A 10578-nucleotide genomic window follows, 5' to 3' on the forward strand; every position below is an offset into this window, starting at 1 on the left:
TCCCCAGGTGAGACCTACTAAGTTTGTAAATGTGTTTTAATCAACATCAGCTCCCTAAATGTTCAGCCTTTTCTATCATCATTCTGTGAACAACGAAATTCTATGTTTAATAGATGACCTCAGACAACACAAGTTTAGTGTATTTTCAAGAGCAGAAAAAGAGCTGACACCCATGCTCTGCACACACTCAGATAAGAACCATATTATGAATTAAACCAGTGCATGAGAAGCCAAAAAAATGTACCACTTTATTTTTAAAAATGCATATTTTAAAATCCATACATTTAAACCAGCATATCTTTCTTCAAACCAGCTGGTGGGAGACACCAGTGGTGACAACAGACAGAATTAGCTGAAACTCAAGCCTGATTCATTCTGTCACTTCTCCTGCTCCATTACAACTTCTAAATCAAGTCAAGAAGCTTGTGTAACAGGAAGTTGGTATCCACTTATCCTTATCTCCTTTTTCCACTAGTGTGACTTTAGAACACTTAGCCCCTAATTTATTGGGTAATATCAATAAACAAACAGACAGAACAACTGCCCCCTGAGGAGAAAGGAAAGACAGGGGTCAAAATCTCTTTTTGCTTTCTGGATACTGGACAAGCTATCTTACAAATTTTAATTACCTCCAAAGAGAACCATCTAAAATATTCCTTTAGGTTTCCATGCTCCTGGTTTGATGGTAGATACACTTTGAATATAAATACAACATAGTTACCTTTACTAATTAATTCAGAAATACAGACAAGGTATAGGATTCATATTTGCAGCTTAAGTGTCACTTCATGCACTGAAGGTCTCAGAAATTCCAGCAAAATTTGATACCTCTAAGTCTCCAAATAATTTTCTCTTTGATGTCATCATGTGCAAGACAAACATAGATGAAAGAGGAAACCAACAAAAAACCAATTGAAAGAGGGGACTGGGAGAATTTTTTTCTCCCTGCATACTTGTTTCTTGGGGAGTACACTGCTGGAGTCTCATAACAGGGAAACATAATGAGAACAGAATAGCAAAGCTTCAAAGGAAAAAGGTTACTGCATGAAGCTGAGAAATGGAAAGACAACACAATTCACACCAAATTTTCCCTTCCGTGGAGATGTGTTATCGGAAGTCTTCCATAATTGGGAGTTATGGGAAAAACAGATATAAATAAGCCAAAAAACATACTTTGTACCACTGCTTGGATGCAATGCTAATACACAGCAACGGGTTCTGGAATCTACAGCCAAGTTGGAACATTAATACAGGGGCTATTAATTTATCTGAATGCGTTGTCGAGCTCATTAGGATGGTTAATTTCCAGTGTTAACTATTTCACCAGCAGCTGGCAGCGAACTCCTCTAAGATGGATGCATCAGGCCAGGCATTGCCACAGCCGTAAGGGTGCAACTGCTCGGCAGGAGAAGTCATCTGTGCTTGCAATTTACACAGGAAGCTTAAGAATGAGCCACATAAAAGCACAGGGCAAAGAGAATAGTACCTGGGCCCTCACTTTACCAAACTGCAGGATCACTAAGGGACTCGCCAGATCCTCTGGAGATTCCCACGAAGCTTTGTCCCAGCACGAGTAAAGGCATTTTCTCTTTCCCAGAGAGTCAGCAGGCGAGCAGACCTGCCTATGTCCCGCTGTGAGACAGGGGATGCCAGCCCCGGGCTCGGGCAGAGGAGGTGCTGCCGGTGGCCGAGCGCTGGACCCCGCGTCCCGGGCTGCCGCCGGGGCTGGCGAGGTGCGGCCGGAGCCAGGCGCCCCGGTGGCAGCAGGAAGGGTCGCCCTCCGTCTCCTGCCCGCAACTTGCCGGCCACTTTCCTCCACTTCCTTGACTTTAAAAATAATTACCATAATAATAATAGAAGTCCTAATTAACGACGGATTAAGAAAGCCGTAGTTTACGTTTACGGTAAGGCCGGTTACCACTTTAATCTCGCAGCTACTCAGACACGCGGATAAACCCGGCGACGCTTAACCAGGTCAGATACACACAGCCCAGAGCAGCTCAGGCTGCTCTCCCGCGGAACAACCGGGCAAGGACCGCGGGTTCCCTCCAAGCACCCCACGGCTCGCCCCCAGCGTCGGGTGAACCCCCCCGCCCCGGCTAAAAAGGGAAAAAGGGGGATCCGAAACCCCTCCCCGCCAGCTCCCCGCACTCACCCAGCTTCTCCGCCCGCAGCCAGAGAGGGGCCGAGGCTCCGAGTAGCAGCGAGAACAGCAGCGAGGGGGCAACCCTCGTCCCCCCGCCGATGCCCATGGCTCCGGCTCTCGGCGGGGCGGGCAAAGCACAACTTCCCCACTTCCCTCCTGCTCCTTTCTCTTCCTTTCCTCGTCTTTCTCCTCCTTCTCCTCGCCGGGACAGCTCGGGGGCCAGGCAGCGCTCCCGCGGAGGGGGGCGGCCACTCCCCCGCATCCTCCCCCCCCCCGCAGGTGTTTCTGCGGAGGCGGAGAAGGGGCCGAACGGGGCTGCCTCTGGCCCCGGGCCCCGCCGGTGGCCGGGCTGCAGCGATGCCACCTCCCGCCTCCCCAGTCCTGGGGCTGGGGGTGGAGAAAGGAAACGGGAGGAAGGGAAGCGCCACTATTCCCATTGGGCTGCAGCGCGGGGTATCTCCTCCTCCTGCCGTGGACCGAGGGGCTGGCTCTGCCCCCCCTTCCCCGTCCTCTCTTTTTCCCTCCCCTCCCCGGGTGCTGCTTTTCCCACCCACCACTGCTCTGGGGGTGCAGCACCGGGGCCGGGGAGCTTCCCCTGGATGCACCAGGGCTGGGAGGTAACCCCAAACACGTGCAGCCCCAATCATCTCCTGCGAGCCCCCGAGCTGGCAGGCCATTTATGTGCATATATGTGCTCACACGTACATGCATACATACATATTTTTAAGCTAAAAGGATTATTTTAGTCCCTGCAGGCTAATTCCGAGGCTGCTCTCCCTATGCCACAGCGAGGAGGGACAGGGGGGACACACGAGTGGGGCCGGCGGGCGCTGGCACGCAGCCCCTGCAGCAAGGATAGGGTGGTGTTGGGGCTTCCTGCCCCCGGAACCTGCTCCTGAGGTGGTATCTCCGCTCAGGGGTACAAAATGCATCTTTAACACTTGCAGGCTTTTGTGCACTGAAGTTCTACGCCGAGTGATCATGGTGGGGGGGGTTGGTTTGGTTTCGTTTTTAAAGGGTTCTTTTGGGCAGTTTTCTGGACCTGTGGCACTGGCAGGTGCGTGGTTAAGGAAACGGCTGCCAAGAACCACAGGACACTGGCACATTACACAGGCCTCCAAGGTTGGCGTTTTAAAAGTGCCGGAGAATTCAAAGTAGCCTGTCTGGCTCTGTACAGCCTTTTTGGGGATGGGTTGCTATGGGGTGGGTAGGTTCTCGCTGCTGGCAAGTCAGAAATGCTGTGCTGCTGCGCTAAACTGAAGCACAGAATTATCTTCTCTGTCCAAAAGACAACTGAGAACTGTTTGGTTTTGTAGTTTCTTTTAAAAAATAAAATTTAGTAAACCTTTATTCTGATTGAGGTCTTGGAGCTTTTGTAGGTGTTATTTTTTTTTTTTTTAACATACAAACAAACAAACAAAAACCTTTTCAGACACCATATGCAGTCAGGCGTATTTTTTACTATGTAGCCGGGACACAGCATTCTTGGTGTATGTATTTAAGGCAGGTTTTTAGTAGCTGAGACTTCTTCTTTGCAAAGGAGACTTTGCAATATAGACTAAAAGTTCGACAAGGGTGTAAGGTGGAACGTTTGCGTCTGCAGCAGTAGAGCAATCAGACTAATCCTTGCTGGACCTCGTCAGCAAATGTCAGTGTCCCTCGGGCTGAAGGAGGAGGAGGAGGAGGTTGTGGTGGGTCACTTGCTTCAGTCATCTGAGGGGCTCTGAAAGAGGAGTATGTCTGTGTGAATAAAAGTGGCCTGTTGCTGTACTGGTCTCACAGATTGTCAGGAACAAATCCACGCAAATGAGGGTGATTGTGAAGGGGAAAGGGGCAAGAAAGCTTAACTCTGAAACATCACCGAGGCTGGGTTTAAAAAGAACAGGGAACTGGTAAAAACACTGTGGTTGTCAAAAACAGCTTCTCCAGTACCAAAAACTAGTTCAATACCTACAAATGAGACCCCACATAAAGATACATAAAGATAGGACAATACAGATGTTGCAAAATGTGTCACTTGTGAAAGACTTGCAGCTGTTGAAAAGCAATGAAACAAGGTAAGAGCATACTTTGTTTCCTATCAGTTTCAGTGGGCAATCAAAACCAGTCAGTCATGTGTGGGTTGGTGCTGGGAATTACATGGATTTGCATTCCATCAACTGTGATCTAGCATATTTTCTTTAATATTAGGGCCAGGTTCAGGTTTTAGTTGTATTTGTTAAGTGTCATGATAAACATTGGTAGAAAAGTCCTGTGAGTCAATCCCAAGTAACCTTTTCGAGAAGGTGCTGCAATAAACCAAGTCTGGTGATCTTGGGCAATTTAATATGTAAAAAAGCAGAACTGGGGTTATTGGTACTTGGTACAGCCCCAGAAGGCCAAAACAGCTTTTGTCAGCCATATCCTTAGGATGCTTATAAGGGGGAGAAAGATGAGTTCTAAGATGGGTTGACAGACACCAGGAAAGGGAACTTTCTTCTTCTGGGTGTTGAAGAAAGGGCAATGCCCTCTGGGACAGATAGATAGATAGATAGATAGATAGATAGATAGATAATTATTCCCCTCACAGTTCTTTTTATTTGCAGTAAAATGGTAAGTCATGCCCTTGAGGCCAGGGCTATAAAGTATCTGGGACTGGTATTTTTTTTCCTTTCACAACTGGTGAAGGAGTTAGACATTGCCTTCTCAACCTCCGCATTGCCCTGGCCTAAGCAGGAGTTGTTTGCTTGTCCAAGACCAAGTGGTTCCCATTGCAAATATGTGTAATATTCAAGTGGAAACTTCACCTTTTTCAGAAGGTCTTGGAAACATGACTTTCCTATTGATTTCAGTAGGGTAATGATTAATGCAATCAGTGCAGTAACTTTTCTATCATTTATTTTGCTATTAAATTCACATTGTTTTATTGTACCCTCTCCCTGTCAGTTTTCAATATGCTGTAGGCAGGGAACTTACTGTCAGCTTCCAAGATTAAATAATCATTAAGATGAATAAAGTAGTCTATCGTTCTCAAAGCTGTTATTCATGGACTCGTGTAACCCCTGTCACATTGCTACATTGGTTCATGTGTACTTTTCCAAATTTCCCTTTGTAAGAAGGAGAATTAAAACCAGCTTTGAAAGAAATGAAGTCTTAAAAGCAAGGGGTTTGGATCAAGGCAAAAGATTAATTCAGAAAGAAGGCATACATTGAGCCTGACTAATAACTTGTGGGAATGAAACACAATGGGAGCTTCACAAGATGAAACTGTCTGGCAGATCACTTTTGACAGCTTAATGCCACTGATTTTGGTCACTAACACTGACTTAATTTGGAAGAGACAGCATTCAGCCAGATATAGACAGGCTATTTTTTAGCATGAATACATGCCCTTCTCTTGCAGTTAGTTTTCCCAAGCATAACAGTTTGGAGTGTTTCATGTATTTAATGCAAATGACATTAACTGAGTCACCTACAACTAGATAACATTTCATTCATTATATGGATACCTTTACTATCTAGCCACCTGCAAATGAGAAAATTTGTTTTCACTCCATGGATATCCTAGCAAGATAGGAGCAAAATCAGCTCAAAACACTTTAGAAGGTGGTTGGTCAGTATGGTGGGTACATATCCAGATTTCATTTTTTTTGTACTGTCCGTAGTTTCATAGATTTACCTTCTTGCTTATACTTGTTGTACACTGTAATGTAGTTGCATATAGCACACACTGAAAGTGTTGCTACTTAGCAGATCTAAAGCATCTAATGATTCCTTGCATGCCTTGTGTGATACTAAGCTGGTAGTTTGTCCAGGGCAAGGGGCTGAGGAGGAAGACTTTTAGGAGGAAACACATTGAAGAGTTTACCTAATCTTATCTTGCAAACTTGACACTGTATACATACTTTCTTTCAAAAGTGTGTGTTTAGTACATTTTTTATAGGGAGGGGTCAAGGAAAAGCAAAAAACCCTAATTTATACAAAAAGGTTTACATTTCATCTTATTGCAGCAGCCTGGAGTCTAACAGGAAAGTTATGGTTCTTCAGAATTTGTAAACACTTTCTTTGCTGACTGTGTAAAAGAAGGGGAGAAAATATAAGGCAGATAAAGTCAAGAGGACCTGAGGTGACAAATCACAAAGTGCAAGAACAATTCTAGACATTGAGAGGTATGTTAATCTCATCACTCAGCAGAAGGCTGGCTTGCAGATTGGGAAATCTTTTAACAATTCTTATAGATGGGCCAGTTTTTTTCATTTTCATTGCTGCAAAGAAAGTAGTGTAATGGATTGACAAGATAAAGCCAAGAACGAAATGCTCTGATAGCTGATATCTGCGTGTTCATGTACTGTGTTCTACCAGAACTGTATGTGGTGGTTGTACAAAAAAATCAGAAAATGAAAACATAGAGAGTAAAACCCTGAGAGGTGTCTAGATTCAACATTTGTATATATCTAAGGAGCCCTCCTTATTAAAAATGGTTAGGCTAGAGCAGTCAGTTCTGCTGCAAGGCTCTGCCCTGGCTTAGCAAGTCTAACAAATTCTTTGAGAAGTAGCTGAATTATTCTGTGTATGTTAATGGACACAGTATACCGTGCTGTGCTTGTAATTGTTGGAAGGCTGAGGCCATGCCCATGGAGGAGCAAAGACATTTCAGCCTGTGTAACACCACCCTCTATTAAGGTCTGCATACCACTAGAACAGCTGGAGATGGACTGACCTCCAAGACTCCTCTGGCCTTCTAGATATTAACCTAACTACTACTTTAAAAAAGGTCGTCCCTCATTTGTAGCAGACAGCAGGACTGGGCTCTCCCTGTCAGTCAAACTTGGTTCTGGTGAGGCTCATGGTAGCATCTCCATCCTTGCTTACTGTAAACATTCCTCCCTGGGTGTGAAAAAAGCATAGGAGTAATGCAGTTGGTAAAATTACATTTTTTCCACATTTCAGGTAGTTCTGAGCAAGTAACTAAGAGGACAGATATCATGACTAAGAGCTTCATTATTCTGAGGGAAACACCAAGCAAAAAGCAAAAAACAAAAACCAAAAAAACCCCCCAAAACAACACCAAACAAAAAACCACCCCCAAAACAGATAGGAAAAAAAAACACGAACCCAAAACCAACCAAAAAAAGACCTCAACAAATATCAGATAGAAGACAGTTTACCTTGTGCTGGCACAGGTTGCTACCCACACCCATACAGATGAGTAGGAACCGTAACTCTGGCATTATGCAATTACACAGTAGCAAAAATCCTCATGGGGGAGAAACCATAAATATTCTTAGATCTTAAGAACACAGAAGAAGAAATTGTGGGCAATAAATTTGGGTAGCAATCTCTGGGAGAAAAAAAAAAAAAACAACTCCAAAAGGCTTCAAGACTTTTGTCTTTCATCAGAAGAGAATAAGTCTTGTGCAGGTGGGAGTGGAAGCAGGGCCCTTACCAGCCCTGGCAGGGGAAGCCTGTGGGATAATTGGATGCAAAGGAAGATACTGAGCCTCATTCACTACAACAGCAGCAGTTGGGTGTAACTCTAATGAGAGCCATACAGAGGATGAATGTGCACTTTTCATCACTTTAATTACTGTAACCTATCCAATCATGTCACCTATTATGATGTAATTATGAGATCAAGCTGTAGACTAATAATTTGTCCCACTGCCACATTTTTTTGCAGTTTCTCACAGCTGCCTCGTAGTCTTAGGTCATAATTTTTCTTACTTTCAGGAAAAGTGAAATAAAGTCGCTAATCATCTGGATTTTGAAGATAATTAACTAGATGTGCCAGGCTGCCATCTTAATTCTGTCTAGAAATATGGGACAGAATATTCTTTTTAATTTAAATGTGTTGTTTTAGGGTTGCCTTGAAAAGTATTATGATCTAGAAATTCATGACACACTGTCAAAACAGAGCCTACTATTTTGTAACTTACTAGTTGGCAGCATCCTTGATCAGTTTGTCAGTGACAAAGTTTTCTTTGCTTTTTATAGGTGTTTCAAAGAGTTTTTCAGTCTCAGTAAGGTAATAGACCACATACAATTAAAATATAATATGCAGGTAGTATATAACTTTTAAATATAGATTTTTTTTTTTTTTTTGAGTGGGAGTTCACAGCTCAGTTTGCATAGTCTGCATCTTTTTTCCATGAGAAACAAGTCATCTTAATCTTTTACTCATGTTTATAAGGCTGCATTCAAATAGGAACTAAGAAATTACTTGTGCAAAATATGAGACAATTGTGTGGTCACTTCCAGGAGTAACCAGTTATGTCTGGATAATAGGCCTTTTAGATAAAGACAGTGATTGGTCTTTTTATATTCTTCCAACTAAAGTGTGGGATAATGAAATGTGAACTCAAGCAAAGTTTACCAATTTCTAGTAGGATGACACTCGTGTACCAGAGAGTTTACATAGTTTTATTGATTACTGTACCCCTGGCTTTATGAGTAAGAGCTTAGAGAGCTGAAAACATATTCAAGTGTGAGCTGAGTGACTGCCTGATTTAACAGCAATCATCCAGCTCTAGATCTACTAGATCTAACCCTTCTTCCTCATTTCAAGCATTCATGCCACGTTGCAGTTTTCCTATAGAATGTGATGAGAACTCAGGCAGAGAACCTCAGGGGTTGAAAAGGAAGGCCAGAGACACTCTTCTTTCCCTTCAGTTGATTTCTTTGAAGAGAGAGGGATAGGAATCATGCTTATTAATGTAGGAATTAGTGATGTGTGGGACTGTGTGTCCTCCCCACTCCCTATGCCTACTTGAGCTCTGTGGAAGTCTGCACTCCTCAGGAGCTTCACAGAAGTAAGCCAGTTATGCATGGTGAAAGCATGGCTCATAAATCTGCAATAATCATTATGTGTGGAGAAAAAGCTTCTTGTGCAACTTTTCCACATAGCACTGGAGCATTACTCCAATGAATTACAAGGTCAAATTCTTGTAATTCATAACTGTCACAGCTGTGGATTAGAGCTGTATATATAGTTTAAGGGTTCACTGTCAATTGCTTTTAAGGCCAGGCTATTTGTTAAATGTAAAAAACCAAACAAATGTCATCTCCTTTGTAAAGTACTTTGTGCTTTTTAAAAAATAATAAAAAAAATGGGCTTGAGTTTGAATCTTATTGAGTATTGAGTATTTTATCTTACTTTAATTACTTAATTCAACATATTATTGTGACTGTGTATGAAACAATAACAAAATAAAAGCCAGAAACTTTCAATAAAAGCCTTTTTTGAAATTTGGTATATGTAGTTAGACATAGTTCTGCCTCATAGACGAAAATTCAGCCTATATTTTCATTGTTTGCTCTATTCCAGTATGGAATTTGTCCAGTAAAATCCGACGTGATTTGCCCTCCTTCCTTTGAGCATAGTGGTGTTTTTGGTGAAGGGTGGCAGGGTTGGGCTGACTGCTTGTGTGGATTCAGCCTGGGAATTCACCTCCTGCTGGTTTCTCACCTGGTGATGGCAGAGGTTAGTGCCAGGGCCAGGCTTCCCTGGGTGAGCAGCTCTGCTACCTGGTCTTTATTCCTCATTCTTGCTGCCTGGGCATGTTGAGTTCCTACTCTAAAAGCTCTGCAGTAGATGTGTTTTCTTACCTGTTTCATACCCATTTGCCCACAGCAGCTTAAAAGGTTTGAGTGAACCCAGCTGGCTTCATCTGAAGTCATTCCTCCAGTTGATGAGTAGTGCTGAGCAGCTAGAAACAAGAAAGGCTTCACCTGGCATGACTAACCCAGGTAACACAGGTAAATACCTGTGTGTGGCCAAGGTCTCTGCCACTATCCCCACTACCCAGCCACAACTCCTCATGTGCCCAGAGAAGCAGCCAGCTCCAGAGGACACACTGTGGGGCATCTGGGCTTAGTGCAGCATGAAAGGATGCAGTGTGCACACCCAGCATCCCAAAAGGTGAGCACAGTGCTGGTGCTGTCAGCCACAGCTAAGGCTGTGCAGGTGGCTGCTCAAAGCAGGGAAGAACTAATCCTAGTAATAATTACCTGGTATAGTCCTACAGTAGGAAAACATACCTCTTGTCTCTAGAGAGGACCTGAGTCTGCAGCTTCTGACTGATGCAGCATCCTGCTCACCTGGGAATTAAAAGGGCTCAGCACTTTTTCAGGACTTGCCATAATCTTTTAGGCTTATACTTCTGATGTATATATTTGAATAATCTACCATTTATGCATTTTTAGGTATTTGACTTACTGTTTCCAAGAAAATGAGCATGCTACATTAATCAGTCAACAGGATTCATTTTAGCACTGTTGAACTGTTTTCTAACTGACTTTGTAGTTTCTGCTTTGAAAAAAAAGAGATCAAATGGATCTTGATTCATCCTCATGGCATTACCTGGTCCTTCTACCACACTCCCACCAATATGCCCTTATTGATAGGGATCCAGAGAGGCAAAGCTGTTGAAAAGTGATGGTCAAATATTCCGTGC

The 10578-nt window shown here is 43.5% G+C and overlaps 1 protein-coding gene across 2 annotated transcripts in view; it reads right to left on the reverse strand.

Annotated features, from left to right (window-relative positions):
• Positions 1-2523, reverse strand: part of DCBLD1 (discoidin, CUB and LCCL domain containing 1) — a 48688-nt gene extending 46165 nt beyond the window's left edge. Inside the window, exon 1 of one of the 2 annotated variants that reach the window (XR_003987432.1) lies at positions 2156-2317. Coding sequence is in view for 1 of the 2 variants with exons in the window: in XM_030448666.1 (XP_030304526.1) it covers positions 2156-2408 (253 nt within the window). In the remaining variant the exon portion in view is untranslated. Of the gene's footprint in view, positions 1-2155 lie in introns of both variants that reach the window. The other variant, XM_030448666.1, reaches the window with a different exon arrangement.
• Between the last annotated feature and the right edge of the window lie 8055 nt (positions 2524-10578).

This window comes from Calypte anna, chromosome 3 (genome assembly GCF_003957555.1).
Source record: "Calypte anna isolate BGI_N300 chromosome 3, bCalAnn1_v1.p, whole genome shotgun sequence".
Taxonomy (NCBI): domain Eukaryota; kingdom Metazoa; phylum Chordata; class Aves; order Apodiformes; family Trochilidae; genus Calypte; species Calypte anna.